Source organism: Ammospiza nelsoni, chromosome 21 (genome assembly GCF_027579445.1).
Source record: "Ammospiza nelsoni isolate bAmmNel1 chromosome 21, bAmmNel1.pri, whole genome shotgun sequence".
Taxonomy (NCBI): Eukaryota; Metazoa; Chordata; class Aves; order Passeriformes; family Passerellidae; genus Ammospiza; species Ammospiza nelsoni.
The window spans coordinates 9,955,408-9,974,270 of record NC_080653.1 but is presented as its reverse complement, the minus strand read 5'-3'; the positions used below and the strand labels follow the sequence as shown (position 1 = coordinate 9,974,270).

The following is an 18,863-nucleotide window of genomic DNA, read 5'->3' as shown; positions in this document are numbered from 1 at the left end:
TTGCGGTTATAATTTTATAACCCAGTTATTTTTTTAAAAAGGGAAGAAATGTAGAAATTTAACACTGAAAAATTTACTTATGGGGCTGTAGGTAACATTTACATCTTGGAAGTGGGAAAACAGAGGCACAGGATGTGAGTCCCAGGGTGTCCTTAGCCAAGCCCCATTTTTTATTCCTCACTGTTCCTTAGGGCAGCACCAGTTGGAATTTTTGGGCATAGAAACTTGATAAAATTAGCAGAAAAACTTAGACTTTGATTCTGGTTTTCAAAATGCAATTTTTCTTCCTTTTTTCCCAGCTTTGAAGTTCTCATTTCCTCTGCACAGAGGCAGAAGATAACAGTGTGTACTCAAAAGTTATGAAGTAGTTTCCAGTAGGTTTTCACCTATATTTTTGTGAGTTATAGGCCCAGTTAAGCTTGTTCTAAGATCAGATATTTTTTAGTACTTGCTTGGTTTGCTGCACTTTTGGAAGGACTTTCCCTGAGTGATCCTTTCTTGGATGACCTCTCCATGCTGTCATTAAAACTTGGAAACTTTGGTCTTCTTGACAGTTAGTTCTGCATTCTCATTATGTTCATTGCTATTGTAAACACGCTAAAGTTGCTGCTGTTATTGCTTAGAATGGCTTTTTCCTCTGTTGTTTTGAAGTCTGGTAGAAATAGAAGTTAATCTTTAAGGGAGTGGGGCTGCTGAGGATTGGATGGCCCAGCTCGATGGGTCACGCCGTGTCTGTCTTTTCATTTGCCTCATAGATGATGTTCTGCTGACTCCAGCTGTTTTTTTGGAAAGCAGAAAAACAATTTGCTTTTCCTTCCCATAAAGTATAACCCTTTGTTTATCCTTGTGCTGCTGCAAGTTTCCAAAATGCAAAGACTTGCAAAGAAAAGAAAGGGAGGAAATAGCTCCATTTTTAACGCTGTTTTTCGTATCGAAGAGTAGAGTTTAGGACCGAGCTGAATTGTTGACCTTTGTGGAGTTTATTCTTAGAATTGGTTGATTTGTGTGTGGAGTCTGATTGACTGAGCCCAGTTCGTGGGACAAACCACGGGCAGTGTGTTTGGGGAGGGCAGTCCCAGCTTTTCCAAGTAACTCTTCTGTTCAGTGATCAGTTTTGGATTGGAAGAATTCTTCTTGCAGTTCTTCAATGGCTTCAGTTCACTGAAGTAATTGAGAACAGCTCCCTTTTCCAAGCAGGACTTGGTTTTTTGCTATGAATTGCTGAGACTCCTTTAGTTTTCTCCTGCAGGGATGTTCTGAATTTGGGAAGTGCAAGTCACTGGTTCTGAAGTCACTGTAGAGATTTACATGAGGAGGGTTATCATCTGGCAACTTTTAGTGCTGTATTTTATACATAAAAGGGAAGGTAAAAGAAAGGTTTGGGGACCTGAATTCCTTTCCTGACCCAGATAAGAGCTGCCGAGGCAGAAGTCGGCATTAAAACCTCAGCGCTCCTGATCTATAATGTCATCGGAAGAACACGTTTGTATTTACAACCCAGGGCTGTATTTACAACCTTTTTTTTTGCTTGCTTTGTTCCTTAAGAGGCTCTGGCTACCCACATTTTATGCACTCCTGGAATGCAATAACAATTGTGGCATCATCTCTTCAGAATTCGTTTTCCTTCCTGAGATCGGGCCGGCGATAAGGGCTCACAAACCCTGTCTGGGATGGGTTTAACTGGGTGAATTCATTCTGGGTTTGACTGGATTTAACTGGGTGAATTCATTCTGGGTTTAACTGGGTGAATTCATTCTGGGTTTGACTGGGTTTAACTGGGTGAATTCATTCTGGCTTTAACTGGGTGAATTCATTCTGGGTTTAACTGGTGAATTCATTCTGGGTTTATCCGGGTTTAACTGGGTGAATTCGTTCTGGCTTTAACTGGGTGAATTCATTTTGGATTTAACCGGCTTTAACTGGGTGAATTCATACTGGGTTTAACTGGGTGAATTCATTCTCTCCTTCCCTTCCTTTCTGACCTTTCGAGCAGCTCGCTGTGATCTTTGGAATTTTGCAATTCCCTCCGTGCTCTGCTCTGGAAAATGAAATCCAGGCTTGTTTATCTCGGCGGGGCCAAACCTGCATCCAAAGCGTTGTCAAATGTCCATGGAACCTTCCAGAAAGGTGCTAACACCTCCCACACTGCTTCTCACTGCTTTGCAGGTGTGGGAAATAAAACCTGTCCCCTTCTGGAAGTTCTGCTGTGCTCAGGAAATGTTCTGGACTCTGCTTGAGTCAGCTGGAACAGAGCTGGGCATTTGTGGGATCAGGTTCTTTTCCCTGCTGTGGGTGCAGAGCAGGGTCAGAGTCTCACATCAGAGATTCAGAAAATAGAAAACTTCACTTGACTGGGTTTGGGGTTTATTTTTTATTAGGGTTTTGAGCAATACACTGAATAAAAGTTGTGTTGGATGTGTTCTGAAATGCAGTTTGTCTGCGCTTCCTCAGCCTGGGTACAGGAGCAGCTGCCCAGGGCTCCTTTAAATCAGACACACATGTCTGCAAGGTCTTCAATATTTTGTTTCTTGCCCAGTCAGTGAGAGAATTTAAATTGCTAAATTGACTGTATTAGCCTAAGATGTGATGAAAAGTGAGATTAACCATTTGCTTGATAGCCTCCTCCTTCCCCCTGTTCTTTACTCCTTATTTTTTAATGTAAAAATGCTTATTTTTAAATATAAATTATTTTTACAAATACAAATTATTTTATTTATTAAAAATTTATTTTACTTACAACATTTTATAAAAATACATATTTTAACAACTTTATATATGAAATGTCATTTAATGTGATTTATTTTAAGCCTTTCCATGTTTTCATTCACAGCTATTTTGTCTAACAGATATTTTCATGTTTAAATCCTCAGGAATAATTCTCTTTTCTATGCTCATTTTTATCCATATGTATAAATCTATTTTTAATGATAATATAAAGGTAATGGAAAGCAGGTAACAGTGGAAATATTGCTACCAATTTTAAAGGAATTACAAATTTTCACACTGTAAAGTTTGTGCAAAAAGTATATGAAGAGACTGAGGGCTTGTATAGAGAATTGGTAAAATCAAAAGCAAAAGCATTTTGAAAGTCTGAGGGTTTGTATATAGAATTACTAAAACTGAAACCAAGAGCACAATACATCCTTTCATACAGTAAAAATCCAGAAGGGGTTGAAGTGAGTGAACTGTTCACCAACAGAAAGGTGTCAATCAAATAAAATTAATTAAAAAGTGAAGATACAAAACCAATCGAGTCAAACATCAATACTCTCTCACCCCAGAATGTCATTTTTGTATCAAAATTACTTTAAAAATACAAACAAAAGGCGAAATGAATATTTACACATAATTAAATGTTCAAAATAGCTCATCTAACCACAGCCTTATCTCTAGAAACAAAAATGCAAGCATCCACTGAGTGATATTAGCAACTGCAAGGCTTTTGTTTAGACTTTTTGTTTTCTTGGCAATAAATAAAATTCTTTGGAAGAAGTCATTGAGATATTTCTCAATGTTGCCTTTTTAAACTTTGCAGGCTGCTATCCTTGTCCAGGGCCAAACATGAATCCTATTGCTCTTGGAAGCCGTTGGCTTGCTTATGCAGAAAACAAGGTAAGGAGGGGTTTGATGTCAAAAAACACTTCTAAATTTTGTAAATATGGGGGAAAAAGAAAAGAAAAGGTCTCAGGAAAAAGCTATGTGCAAAAGAAAGTCTGTAAGAGGAGTTGCTTTAAAATGACAGTCCTAAGTATTTTAAAATATTAAATCTTTACTTTGCACATTTGATTAAATCTCAGTTTAAGAAACTTGGAAGGTAGAGAAGACAGCCATCAACATGTGTTTTCAGTGAGGTAACGCAATAATCAACCCATTTTGTGCTTTAAAAGTTTAAAACATTTAATTACAGCCACTTCTGAAGCTAGGCAAAAAAACCACTTCCTAAATTCTCTTTGGGGAAACTGAGTCTGGACAGAGCCTGGGTTTGTCTGAGCCAACACAGCAATGCACTCTGTAGCTTAGAAAACAGCATTAAATTGGCCACTTTTGAACAGCTTTGAAAAAGTTAAGCTCCAAGAAAAAAATATGAAAAATTTCAGACTTTTTTTCATCTTTCTAGAGACAAAGAAAATAGATTCCCAAGCAAAGAAATGATCATTGCTTTTACCCAGAGGAGTGGTTGTGTATTTAAAGCTTGAAGTGAAGCCTGAATTCGGCTCCTAATGCCTTATTTTTATTTCAAAGCAGATGTTTTTTCTCCCTTCCACCTGTAAGTGGAGAAGCTGTTTCTAGAGCTGAGCCAGAAATTATCAGAGGCAGATTTTAGAAATCCATTTGCTGTTACACCTCCTCCAGCACAGATGATTTCTTCCCTTTTCTTTAGTGCCACACCTTGCTGATGCTGGAAAACCTAACCCTGCTCAGCATGGGATTAAAAATATCAGCAAAAGAATTATATCACAAAGGGAGTTTAAATGGCTTGTGTGTGCCCATGTAAATTCACTGTGGGCTTTCCCTAGTTTAGGTATTTTTATTTGGATATTTAAATATAAGCAGGACAGAAAAGCCTTTAGAAACAAATACATTTTACAGTAATTTTTAATTTTCTTTAGCTCAAATAGTTCAACAAGCAACATGTTTTGTGTGCAAGCAATGAATACCTATATTTTTTCCTAATTTTGCATAGAAGCACAGATTCTATTGTTCCTTAGGGTTCAAAGGCAAAACCTACTTTTGTAGGGTGATGGCAGGTACAAGAGTCTTGTTTTGATTTATTGATTTTGAAGGCAGGCAATAAAAAGCAAGCCCCATGTACATTCCTTTAATCTAAATGCAAAGTTTCAAACAACTCTTTTCCTTTGTCATTTCTTTGCTTGCTCGTCATAAAAAGGAGGGGAAAGCCACACTCAGATTCTTAGAATGGCTGATATTTAATGTTGCGTATACACGGCTAAAGCTTTTGATTATATTTATTTAAATTTATTTGTGGTATTGCTGCCAGACCAAAAATCCCACCATTTCAAAGTTTATGAATTCTTAGTGAGTACTCATCTGGTAATTGAAAACTGGAGCGGGGGACGCGACAGTCTGGGTGGCACCCAGAAGATTATAAAAAGGGGTTAAGTGTCTCAGCAGGGCTTTTTGCTGTTTGTAGGAAAAAACACACCACTGTACATGATAAATAAGAGCTCTGGTAATGGGTTCTGGGTTTGTGTAGTTTAATAGTAGTGACTTGGTTGCTGTCTTTCTTCTCGTAGCTGATCCGATGCCATCAGTCCCGTGGTGGAGCCTGTGGAGACAACATTCAGTCTTACACTGCCACAGTCATTAGTGCTGCCAAAGTGAGTCCATCATCTGCCCTGGGAGAGCTGCTCCTGCAACATAATTATGAGGTTTCCCTGCTGAATTGGGCTGTGTGTCATCACCCCCTCCCTTCCCAGAGAGGAGAGCACACTGAGAGCCCTGCAGCAGCAGCAGCACTGTGCCTGCCCTCCCCATCCTGCAGATCCCTGACTAACTGTAGCTTTCCACAAACTATTTCTGGTTCTGAACTGATTTTTAAAAATTTCATTTATTACAAACAGCTATTTACATTAGAGGGAAGTGACAGTGGGATGGATTTGTATAATGGCTGTTCGTAGTGGCACAAGTTTATATGGTTAGAAATCAACATTGTGAATTATTAGTCTTTTAGCATCATGAAAAGTGACTTTACAAGTGCCTGGTGCTCTTTGGACTCCATCACACCCCCATTATACATTTTGCTCTCTCTGATGGGTGACAGCACAGTACTGGAGTTAATTAATTACATTCTTTGAAGGTTACAGCTTATTAATGACTGTTTACATATAGGTTCCATTGCCTCGTTTTTGTACTTCAGATGATGTTATAAAATCCCTCTGTTTTCAGGGAAATGTCTGGCCTTTTGTAGTATCAAAAGAAGCTCATGGCTTGGAAAAATCTTAAACAAGACCGAGCACAACTTTTGTTTCACTGTCTCCCTCCCAGCTCCTTTCCTTGCTGCAACAACAATTTCTTTTTCTCACACACACACACAGAGTGAGTTCTGGCACCGTGGGGTGAATTCGGTGCTGATTACAAGCTTCCCTTGTAACCACCAGCCTTTTCATTTCTGATATGTGCAACAAAACAAACCTAATAATAGGAATGAAATGACAGCGTGGGACAGAGGGCTCGGTGGCACCGAGGAAAACAACAGTTAGGAGAAGCCACAGAGAGAGACAGGGCAGACCAGCTCATGTGAAAGCAAAACAGAAAAACAAACACAGTCCATCACAATCACTGTGTGGCCAGAGAAGGAGACAAATCACAGCTTTTTACATTTTTGAGGGGAGCTGGAATTGCTCCTCTCCTGAGGTGATTTGCAGGATCTCTCTGTACTTTCACCATCAGCACAGTTAAAGATGTGTATGGGGAAATCTCCCCAAATTCCTTCAATCCCAGCATCGTGAACATCTTTTTTATAGCACAGATAAGTTTGAAAAACTGAGTGGCTTAGTGTGATCAGCCACAGTTTGGATCAGATGTGGCAAAATCCTGCAAGCAAATCACTGTAGCTGATGGCCTTCCCTGCTGAGTAGTACTAGCAAGGGATCATAATCCACAAATTCTGCTGTTAAGCTGAGTTTATCACACTGAAGTAGTGCTATTGCATCATGTGAGTAGATACTGAAGATAAAATGTGTTTATAATCATAGGAAAGAAAAGATTGTTAGCCTCTGTACAGAGATAAACTCCCAGTGAGAGTTAGGAAAAGGGATAATCCCCAGGGCATGGGCTGCTGCTGCTCTGTGTTTGCACAGCACATTGCTCATGCTCCTGCCTGTTGGATGTTACTGTAATAGACAAGATTAATACTAATATAGTTTTAAATATTTGCATGATTTGGCTCTTGAGGAGTGTCTCAGCCTTAGTGTATTAATTTGTTATCCACGAGCATGCCACAGTAAATCTGCAATGTTTAATTTATTAGTGATTTCATTGAGTCTTGGCTTGCTGTCTAGCAGGTTTTCATCTCTGATAACTGCAGGGCTGACTTTCTTGCTGGCAAATAGATGCTCCATATATCTGTTGCTCTTTGTCCATTTCATTGCCTCATCATCAATTCACTCTTTCCTTATTTAACTCTTCATTTATGAACCTCTATTTATGCTGTTGTGTCCTATCAGCTGCAGGGGTTTGTAATTCTTTGCTTTGATTAGTGCAGGAGCAGCTTTTTGGGAAGTGGATGTCCTTTCCTTTCCCCTGCAGTGCTGCTGTTTGGTTCAGAAGTGGTTCCATTAAAGTTCTTGTTTTGCCAGGTTACCTTGGGTTACAGCCTTTTCTCTGCTTGGCTTCCAATTTTCTACTGAAGGGAAAGAACCTTTGTATGAAAGAGAAGGAGAGCTGAGAGCTTTCAGCAGGGTCACTTTGGAGAATTGCCTTTCAGATCCTTCCTGGAAGGTCTTGGTGGCAACACAGAATATTTTCTGTAATGGTTTTCCCTTTGCTGACCCATGTCCTGGTGGGGCCAGGGGTTTGTCCTCAGTGAGAGCTGCTGCTCTTGGTGCAGCAAATAAATTTCCTCCTTAATCAAATACCTTGGGAGTTATTTGGGAAGGTCCCTGTTCACCAGAATCACCAAGGTCAGGGTTGTGATTGTGTTGGTGCCTGTCTGAGTGTTCATGTTCTAAAAGCTCTGGTAGTTTCTGTGACTTGACCAAGCAGAAAATTTTGGGAAGCAGAAAAATGTGTCAAGATTCACATTTGGATTAATGATGGGTGCAGATAAAAATGGATGTGTCTGGAGAAATGAAAGTATCATTCCTTAAAGGTGTTGTAGAATGCACTCAGGGCATGCACACAGGGAAGTCCCTTCCATGGGATAAAGATTCTTTTCAGTTGAACAAACGGTGGCATGCACACAGAATTTCTTTCAGAATAAACCCTGTTATCCCTTTGTTCAAACTAAGTGTGAGGCTCAGCCTCACTGTGTTGACACCCAAGGCAGATCTTTTTGATGTCTTTCTGCTTTCTATAGGTTTTTCATTTGCAATCAAATAGATCATATAAAATGTATTTATTATGAGAAACAGGAACAATATATTGTGTTGTCACTAAAAGGATGCAAGGCCTTTGTTGGAACAAAGCATCCTAACAGGCATTGAATGGTGCATTTTAATTCTTTTCATCTAATTAAAGTTGTACTTACTTTTCAATTAAATGAGGTATGAGGGCATACATCTATTTTAATTAAATATATGTATTTCTTTATATTCAAATAGATGTGAACAGTCATATTTTGAAGTAGATATATGAGCATATAAATAATGTGTGTTTCTGCATACTGTGGATCATTGGGTACAAAAGAAACTGGATCAAGTATTTTAATTGTATTTATCAGCAGACTTCACTGGCGGGTTCCCATCAGTGACAAAGGGACTGAGACAGTGCAAACTTGAACCCATTTCATTTAAAATGTATTTGCTCTGTCACATGTCTCACATCAAATTATAAACCAAGTCCTTCTCACCTCATAACTCCTTTGCTTGATTCCTTCTCCGTATCTTTTAATCCTGCACTGGTAAAGTGATTTAGCAAAGGCTGCATCTGTTTTCTCTTGTTACCTGATAACTTCTTAATGAGGACTAACAGCTTATGTGAGAGCAAGGTCATTAGCCCTAATGGATGGAGGGGACAGCTGATATGGCATGGGAAAGGTTAAAGATTACCCCAGAAGTTTTTGCAAATATACACAACAGCACAGGGCAGTAAGTGCTGTAATGGTCATGCACTGATATTTCTGAGCTAATGGCCTTGGCCACATCTCTGCACACCTCTGCCTGCTGCAGCCCCACGCTGCTCCCACACTGCTCATTTCCTTCTGGAGAGCTGTCAGTTTATGCTTGGTGCTTTGCCATCCCATTGCTCTCATTATAAATATTAAAGGTATTTTCTAAAACAGGTCAGTTACAGTTTTTAGCCTTCTCCCTTGCTCAGGTATTTTGCCATGTAGCATTTACTGCTTTCTAAACTGAGAACGAATCATTTTCTAGGATTTTAGCTATTGGCCAAAAAACTGCCTTGTCAGTTTTTGCCAGGAGAGCTGGAATGCATCCCTGTGATGGCACTGGGGCTATTTTAGGTTTATTCCTCAGCTGTCAATATCTGCTTTATGTTACCTCTCCCAGCCTCCTGAGTTGGCCACTGTTAAAACCCGTTTTATTCTCCTCTGCCGTAGCCGGGTATAAAAAGAAATAACAAGAAACAAATGGCAGGATATTACTAAAGACTTTAAACCCCCAAAGCCATTGCTGTGCTAAAGGCCTGGCTCGATTTTAAGTGGAAGTATCTCCATTAGCATTAATGGGGTGAGTCCATCAGCAGAGGCATCTCAGAGGTTAATCAGCCTTCCTGGCTGGCCATGGCCATCGATACCGTGTGGCGCCTGCTGCTGTTGGCCCTTCAGAGGCTTTCCTGACAGCACACTAACAGACTTTGTGTAAGTCATTTCCCATGAATTATTAAAACAAACGTTTGGCTGCTAATTGATGAACACTAATGTGTTTTCTAATCACTGCAGTTTGAGATTTTAGCACTAAACAAAGCAGTTGCAATTGATTTGTGGCTGCTTCTTGGTTTCAGCCTGGGATCTGGACATTTTTTTCCTTTTCAATTTAGCAGGCAGCTTAGCTTGTCTTTTTAGTTAAGAATTGGCTTGTTACAGTGTCATTCCATTCTGATCTCTTTTGCTATTTCTTATTTATATTGCATAATAAATCTGCTCAATTCTTTACAGGCAAATAAGGCACAGTCCTTGGTTCAAGGAGAAAATATTTTAAGTTGTAGTTGGGCTTGTTTTTCTTTCAGTCTGCATCTCTCCTACTGTGTCTACTCTGCCTCTTTCTCCAAATAAAATAAAGCAAAATAAAAATAATCTTCAGCATCTTTAGCTGCTAAAAACAGGTGCAGTGAATGTGTTTTGAAACCCCTGTCTGGAAAACATGCAGAGCCTGGAAAGTCCCATCCCTTGTGCTGGGACGTGCCTGGGAGTTCCAGGACTTCAAGGGTGGCATTTTTAATTTTCCTGGATTTGAGTCTCATATCTAGTTTTAATGCTTAATTACTGAGTAAAAAATGAGTGTGTCAGATGTAGCAAAAGACAAATTCTTGGTCTCTTGCACTGTGCAGAAGACAAAACTCTGTGAGCATTGGGGGCTGTTTGTATTTTGTGTGAGCAGTACCCTCCTCACACCCATCGTGGTCTTGTCTTTGATCCTTCTGACCACTCATGCTATGGGAGTAACTAAAATCAAAGTTTAAAAAAACCCCAGCACTGGAATATTTAAAATACAAACACATTAAATTATTTGAACATTAAAATACTTCTTTTTTCAGTAATACTTTGGCATAATTGACTTCCAAAAGAAAGGTGAATTCTTCCATTTGCTATCGCACCAGATTTTTCCAAGCTGTTTTGTTGCAGCATTTGCAGCTGATACACCACTCCTAAAAAAATCCACTTCCAGAAAGAATCCGAGCCGATCCCACAGCACAGCCCCAAACACCATTTGAAGAGGTTTTTTCCCTTTTTCTTTGCAGACAATAAAGACTGGGCTGACCATGGTGGGGAAGGTGGTGACGCAGCTGACGGGGACGCTGCCGTCGGGCGCCACCGAGGAGGAGATCCTGGCTCACAGCAACCTGCGCAGGAGTCCCCTGGTGCCCGGCATCGTCACCATCATCGACACCGAGACGGTGGCAGAGGGACAGGTAACAGTGTGTGCACCCAGCCAGAGCCTGCATGGCCACCCCAACCCAGGGAAATCCTCTGTGTGCTGGTGGGAGTGAAAAATCAACCGGAGGAGTTTTACAGGCGCACAGAGCTGGGATGAAATCCTGTTTGGGGCTGAAACGCAGCCAAAATATATATTGTCCTTGCAGCATATTTATGTGACACTTTGACAAGATCAAGTGTGAAGTGTCACATTTTGTCTCCCCAGCACTTGTTCCTAATTGACATTGATTGATGCTGATCAGTGGAAGTGGAGATGGAGTCTGATGATCTTTATTAATACAGAACTGGAATGTGGGGCTGTTTGGGAATGGGGCAATTGCTGAATTCCAGGCTAAAAAAAAATGATGGGGGAAGTTGGGTGTGAAGTGTACAAGTTATAATTTTATGTAAATCCCAAATGGAGCACAATGCTGTTTGTGAGGCATTTGCACTGTTTTATAATAATAGAATAAATTTACTGTATATAACAATACACAGTGCAGTGCATCAGGAAGAATAATTTGTTACAAACTCCACACCATTATCAGACAATTTCTAAATTGCTGGATTTTCCTGTCTTTATGCCAGGGAAGATATCCATGTCTTTTTTGTTTGTTTCTACCACTCATTTATTTTTAAAGTGGCTGGTTCTGGATTCAGTGTTTACGCAGAACTCCCACACACTTCATTATTCTGTAACTAGTCTGTGAGAATTTTTTTTCTCATGGTCACATTTATTGAATTTAAAGCAAAAAAAACTTCAGTTTTTTCTTGTTTTCCCCTATCTTTATGAAGCTCATTGCAGGTAAGTTTTGAGGTATTAAGGACACATCAGAAGTCAAATGATTAGCAAAGTTATTTTATTTTTTTTTCTTGACAGGAAAATAAAATCTTTTACTTGAAAAAAACAACACAAAACAAAGAAAAACTTTGTTATGGTTGTTCCCTGAGAATTAATTTTGGCAGTATTTATCCAAGCAATGTTGCATTGAAAGGGAATTGTTCATAAAGCACTATAGACATTTTCTTCCAAAATTGAAATAAAAGAAAAAACATAATGGAAAGAAAAATTAGGATCTTATAGTCAGGTTTTAAAATAATTCTGGGATTTGTTTTTGTTTCCAGGAAAAAAATAATTTCTTGGCTCTTCATATGCTATAAGGAAAAAAAAAAAAGCCAAATTTGACTTCATAAATTTCTGATGAAGCTGTTTAATGTGGTCATTATTTCTGCTGGTCCCTGTCTGTGCTTTGATTCTTCTGCATTGGCCTAGGGGGAAAAAATGATAGATCTTAGGTTTTTAAGGCTCGTTATATTTGATTTAGAGTTTTTATGAACTTGTCCTCTGACCCTAACAATGGTAGGGAGCTCTCAAAGCCTAAAGGGCACTCCAGGAGAGGAGCTGTAAAAATGATAACGTTTGTCTTGTCCAAACCCTGCTGCTCTAACATAAATAAACCATCAGCTCTAGGAAAATAAGTTTTGTCTTGAACCTCTAGGAAGTTGGATATTCTAATTGTGTGTATTGCATTCATATTTTTTTGATCAGAAGTTTTTAAATGCTGGTAAATTATACAATTTATTTACAGCTGCAATTTGCTTTCAGAATTATATTTATTTCCAGAATTATATTTATTTCCAGGAAAAAAGAAAATAACTTCTTTTTTGTGTTGTTAGATTTTCATGGTGCAGGAGATTTTTTAAACAATTTTTTCTTACTGAAATGTCCCTCTGGCAAAAAGAAAGCTGATTAAAAATAAATAAATGCACTTTGTACGTGGCTCATCCCCTGAGCTCCATCCCCACTTTGGCTGAGGGGTGGTAAGACAGGCTGGTGATGCCAGGCCCTGTAAAATCCTGAGTTTTAGGGTCACTGTCTGTTTTCAGTGATTTTTATAAAGTTACTGCTTTATAGAATCACAGATTCACACAATCAGTACATTTGGAAAAGTCCTGCAGGATCATCAAGTCCAGCCTTTGACTGAATTCTGCCGTTCCCATGAAAACAAATTGCCAAATTTGCTCATTTCTTGAATCCTCCCAGGGATGGGGACTCCACTTTGCTGTGAGGGAACTCCTGTTCCAGTGCTGCAGCACTCAGTGAGAGGATTTTAACTTGTTTTATCCCCCCAGTTTTCAGATTCATGAAGAGTTCTGAGTGGAATCACCAACCCCTCCTTCTGTTTGAGGTGTCTGGTTTGGAATGTTCATGGCTGTGCCCATCAGGCTCTTCCTCCTCTCACTGACAAACCCTGAATTTAAAATTCCAACCAAATATTTTCTGGGCTAAATGAGCACTTGGAAATCCCTGAATCCAGCAGGGGCTGGTGTGTGCTCACACGGGTTCCAGCCCTGTCACAGCTGAGGGCAGTTTCAGAAGCAGGGAGGAATTCTTTTCCTATCATCAGTGCCCTCCTGATGTAAAGTAAATACCTCAGCTCCTTCAGGTCAGTAAAGATTTCTGTCACCTGCACAGCCTGACTGAGAATTTGGGTGTTGCAGTGAAAGACGCATTTTCCAAGTAATAAAATACGCCTGGGAGATAAGACACAGTAAAAAAAAAAATCTGTTTTAAAAAGAGAAAGAAAATGGAAGACAGCAATAAATCTAAGGCAGACAAATACATAATTTTGAAGGAGAAATAGGAACTTTTTTTGACTGGGGAAGCATATTTTTTTTTAATAAATGTGACTAAAGTTTTGCCAATTAATGACCCCATTACTTTTTCAGTTATTTCAAGCACAGACACAGGTTCTAAAGGTGGATTGAGCTGCTCTGTGCATGTGTACAAATATAACAATTTCTGTGCCAGGAGGATGATGAAGGGAAATGTTTTGGACACAAACCAGGAGGACTAACTATAATTTTCACTAATTTTTAGTAATTTCTCCCATTTCAAAGGCATTAAATATGAGGGATGAGAGAGGGAGCTCGATGTGTCTCATTCACTGCCCTGTGATGCCATGGCAGAGGCTGAAATGCAAACTCACCACAGAGAAATCCACAATTTAAGACCAAAGAACTCTCCTAATGTAATCTTGTAGGATTAAATCTGCAGGGAAAATATTTTTAATAAACCTTATGAATGTAAAGCTCTCATCCCCAGCAGTTGTTTATGTGATAGCTCCTACTTTCAGAATTGGTGCTACTTTAAGAAAATTTGAATTATGAGGTAATTAAATAAATGCAGAGGAATGCAGAATTATTGACATTGGCTGTCAGGAGATATTTGTAAAAGGAATAAAAATAATTATCGAGATGCCCAAGTAACTTTGTGGTAAACCAAAATATGTTAACAAGGTTGTGTGCTTGTTTAAACTTCCTTCTAATGAAGTGTTAGCAAACTTTTCAGTTAGACGGAAGGACTATTTATTTGAATCCCTTAATTAGTTGAAATGGATAAACCTAAAGCTGTACAGATGTCCTCTTTTTCAGTAATTGGAATTAAACGTGTAAGACTTTATTGGCTTGGGTTTGAAAGAAAAATTATTTTCTTTCGACCTTTGTTTCTGTATTCTTAATTAATTCATCCACTGGGCCACCCACGTGCAGGCGGCAATAATGACCTTGCTCAAAAGTCACCAGTTTTGGGGCAGAATGTAAATCTGTTCAACATCCAGCAGTTGGCTGACAGAGAAAGATGTGGCCAGTTCAAACCCCAAAACTGGGGTTGTGCTTGGTGGAATCTCCCCGTGCAGCTCCTCCACAGCTCAGCAATATTGCAGGGAATATTTGCAAAACAGCTCAGCAAAATAAGATAAAATGTTGATCTATTTATGTTTGAAAATGTGAGGTTTTTTTTTTTTTCCTGTTCCCTATAACTTTTTATTGCATTAAAGAGGAATTTTCAGGAAAAAAGCAGCCACAGTTTTCAAAGTTCATTTTGATTTGGTGAGGAGCTGATAGCAATTGAACCAAATCAAGATGCTTATCAGGAGCAGGAATTGTTGTGAAGTTTTGGTCTGAAGCAAAAAGAAGCTCAGAGAGTGAAGCATATTCAATAATAAAACTTTAAGTACAGCCATAATTCCACTGGTCATTAACACCAGGGCTTTTATTTTAGGAGCAGCTTTGGCAAAGGCTGATGTGATGTTCTGATGGTCAGAGATTTGGCCTCAATTTTCTTCACTTTTTATATCTCCGTGTATTACAGAAGAATTCTTTTTATATATAAATATAAAAAGAGCAACAGGATTCCCTCAGAGCATAATACTGTCTGCCTCACTTTTATTAAAGGAGATCTGCTTTTTGTCAAGAAGACATTTTTGTCTCAGATAAATGGTTCAGGCTGAGCGTGAGGCTGGTTTGAGTTTATGCTGGATTCTATTAAAAGGAGTGCAGTAGTTAATGCCACAGATCTATCACTTTTAGCCCCTTTCCACTGAAGTCTGACCTTGGCTGTAACTTGGGGGAGGCTCTTTGTGAATCAAACTCCAGCTCTTTAAAACATTGGGGATCTCAAGTGTACAGCAAATATTTGTTATACAATATTCATATTTATAATTATTGCCAAACATATTTGTTTTTATGATGATGGGATTACTCTTTTCTTAATTGTATTAAGAGTAGGACCTGCTTGATTAGATTTGGGTCCATTTTTATTTGTGTTACTTTCATGTTTTATTTAAAAACATGTCTCCACTGGGATAAGTGGTGTAATTTGCCTTTAAAGATTAAAATAATTAAAGTCATAATTACGAGTGGCTTCTGCTCAGCAGTACTGAAAATACCACAGAGGAAGGAAAATATGGCATGGGAGGAAAAAGCTCTGGCTGCAGTTCTCCCCTGCCCTGGCAGCAAACACTGCTGGGGTAGTAAATGCAACACTGCCCTCAGTGCTTTGTCTCTTTTAGGGTGAGATAAAGGTGATTTGATGAATCTTTGATAAATGATTTGATGAATCTTTGATAAATGCAGAGTTCTGCTGTGACAGAGCTGCTTTGGGAGCTGATTTGGCTCAGCACACCCAGCCACGAGCTGGGCAGGTTTGGGGAAAATCCTGTTGAACTCTTGATAAAATATTTTTGGGCATCAGGAGCAGCTGAGGGCTCGTTCAGGAAAATTCTCAGTGTTGGTCTCTTGCTGGGAGCTCTGCAAGGAGGATCCTGCTGGAGCTCTGTGATCACCAGAGCCATGCTGGCATCTCTGAACCTTTCTCAGTGAGAGGCTTTGGAAGGTTTTTTAGGAGAGTTCTTAGAGCCACTACCTTGGAGAAGGGAGCCTGTTTGGGAGGAAAGAAATTGCAGCCTTGGGATTCCTGTGGGCTCTGGGAGGGAGAATGAGCTGCTTCCCTCGAGCTCCCTGACAGCCCTGTGTGTGTTATTGGGGAAATTGTCCCTCTGGTTGGATTTCCAGGAAAAATTCCCAACTCTGCTGTTTGCAGGGGCACGGAATGCTCCCCTGGCTGGAGGAGCTGGTTGGATGTTCCTAAAGCACCGGGTGTTGTATCAGCGTCGTTTTGATTTCCTGAGGTTCTGTAAAAAAGGGAAATCATGCTGGGATTTAAAGCTGTGCAAGCCCTGAACTGGGATAGGAACCAGGCCTTGCTGTGGTGGCATCTTTGTGAGGGACATTTGGTTGATGATGGAGTTAAGTCCAGTTTTTTCCTCCTTTCTTTGTAGTGTTGGAATTGTAAAAAGTGATATTTGTTATCCCTAAGTGCAGTGCAGAAGAGCAGGGGGAGGACCTGACAAATCCTGAAGATTTCAGTGGATTGGTGATTTAAAAAAAGCACTTTTCTCTGTTCCTAAAGGATCTAGTTTTTCCTGCTGCTTTTAAGAAGAAGAAGAATATCTTTTCATCTTTCCATGCACAAGCAGGTGTTGTTTCCTTGTGTGTTCCCAAAGCCAGTTCTGTCCATTCTGCCACAGGCAGTGGCACCCATCAGGTGCTGAGAAAGGAGCCCTGAGTGCCACATTCAGTTTTTGAGTGATGAAGGTACTTTTATGGTTGGTATTTTTGCCTTTTATTTTGCTTTACTTGGTTAGTACAGGGGATGAACATACTTGAATTTGAATCTGCAAAGGCCAGTTTGCTATACCAGAAAATCAGCTTTTATAGGGAAAGGGGGAGATCTTTAAAAACTACAACTTTTGGAGGTTTTTTTTTTTTTTTTCCAAGAAGATATTTTTAAGCAGTAAATGACAAAAGAATTGAAAGCATGGGATCAGTTAACATAATATACAAATAGAGATTTGGCCTTTTTTGAGTTCTCAAGTTATCTAAGTCTGTTTCTAAGTCTTAGGTGTTTTGCAGTTTTTGATGTTGTGACTTTTTGCTTTGTGTCATATTTCCAGAGGAAAAATATTTAAGGATCAGGTTGCCATCCATTGCTCCTGCCTGCTGCACAGGGGTTTATGTTGCAGGAGTGATAACAGCAGTGCATTTATAATTTTTATTTTTTTCTCAAATAAAGCCATGTTGAATTAATCCTGTAGAAGAGGCTACATATGAAGTATCCTATATAACTCTTTCTAGCAATGATTTAGCTCCTGGGATCCCTACACATTTCTGATTGAATATTCTTATTTATTCTTATTTAATTTTCTTATTCTTCTTATTCTTATTTATTCCTGCATAGCACGGTGTGGTGAGCTCTTGTGCAGTCAGCAATAATTCATGGAGCAAAACAGGACTATTTTTCTATTTTCCCTAATTTGAATAGGATAAATAAATAGGAAATAAATGAATAGGAAATAAATGAATAGGAAATAAATAGGATAAATGAAGGCATAGTGTGGATAATCCTTTCTGGTTATTAGAGCAGTCTCATGTCTCTGTATGTGAGAGAATTCCCAGGATTGTTGGTGCTGAGCTGACAGGCAGGGACACTGTGGATGTGACACCTTACACAGCAATCCCTGGGTCAGGAAATGGGGATTTCCAGGGTCAGTAAATGGGATTTTCCCCCTGCAGTGTCTGTCCCCTGACTGGGCTGTGCTCTGTCCCCAGGTGCTGGTGAGCGAGGACTCGGACAGCGACGGCATCGTGGCCCATTTCCCTGCCCACGAGAAGCCCATTTGCTGCATGGCCTTCAACCCCAGTGGTAAGAGATCCTTCTGGGTTTGGGGTGGATGTAAACAAGGCAGGAAATCCCATGGGAACGTGTCCCCTGGCTGGTCCCACTGGGACACTGCAGGTGACCTGCTCTGTGGAGTGCTGGATGTGGAATTTGTCTTTTCTGGAATTTCAGATTTGTCCTTGCTGGAAATTTCAAACTCTAGCAACTCTTTTACTAAGAGAGAGGACATTCAGTCCCTCTTCCACTGCTGAGGAATTATTCCTGCCAGCCAGGTGCACACATGGTTGTGATCCTCAGGGATCCAGGGGATCAGCGCATGGATTAAATTGTAGTCCTCCATGAATACAGAAATAAAGTTGTTTCACTGGTTTTTAAAGTAACTTATTATTTCTTTGCTAATGAAGAGTTTGTGATCTTACCCTCTCTCCTGAGTGAAATCAACTACAATCTGAAAATACTTGTAAGAAACTCCTCCAAAGTACCTGTTTGTCTCCTTCCTCTTTAGAAATGAACAGTCACTGTGTGCAGCAGGTGCAGGTGCAAACCTTGTGTATTAATTGATCTTATTAATCTGACAATTAACATTTCATTATCTGCAGATAAATAATGTTCTGGCTGATTGCAGCAGCTATCAGGGAAATGGTCAGGGAATCAGCAGCTTCCAGTGCCTAAATTAACAATTTCTAAGATGTAGCAAATGCCATGAAGATCAGGAGGGTGAAGCCACATTTCAGAGAATAAAACTAAATGTCTGTCATTTATGTTTTCACTTTTGCTGACCAGTTGGTGTCATTCTGACACCCCATCTGTTGTGTCAGAACTCTTTAACAGTGCAGTGCAGTTCACTGGGATTTTGTGACAGGAAAGCTGCATTCTCATCTGCCTGGATTTTCTTGGAAGGGGATTTTTCATGGAGCTCTGTGCAGTGAACTGAGAATCCTCAGTTCCAGAACAGTCATTTTGCTCTGTGCTCTGGAAGAAGGATGATACCTAAAGTGGAGCAATGCTAATGAAATGAAATAAATAAATGAAATAAATACAGCTGCTTAAATTGGAATAGTAAATTGA

The 18,863-nt window shown here is 39.6% G+C and overlaps 1 protein-coding gene across 5 annotated transcripts in view; it reads left to right on the top strand.

The window, feature by feature from the left end:
* BCAS3 (BCAS3 microtubule associated cell migration factor) overlaps positions 1-18,863 on the top strand; it is a 296,865-nt gene that overhangs the window by 43,532 nt on the left and 234,470 nt on the right. For all 5 annotated transcript variants that reach the window (XM_059487012.1, XM_059487010.1, XM_059487013.1 and 2 more), the window contains exons 10-13: positions 3,536-3,612; positions 5,256-5,339; positions 10,600-10,770; positions 17,726-17,819. In XM_059487012.1, the coding sequence (XP_059342995.1) occupies positions 3,536-3,612; positions 5,256-5,339; positions 10,600-10,770; positions 17,726-17,819 (426 nt within the window). The remainder of the gene's footprint in view (positions 1-3,535; positions 3,613-5,255; positions 5,340-10,599; positions 10,771-17,725; positions 17,820-18,863) is intronic.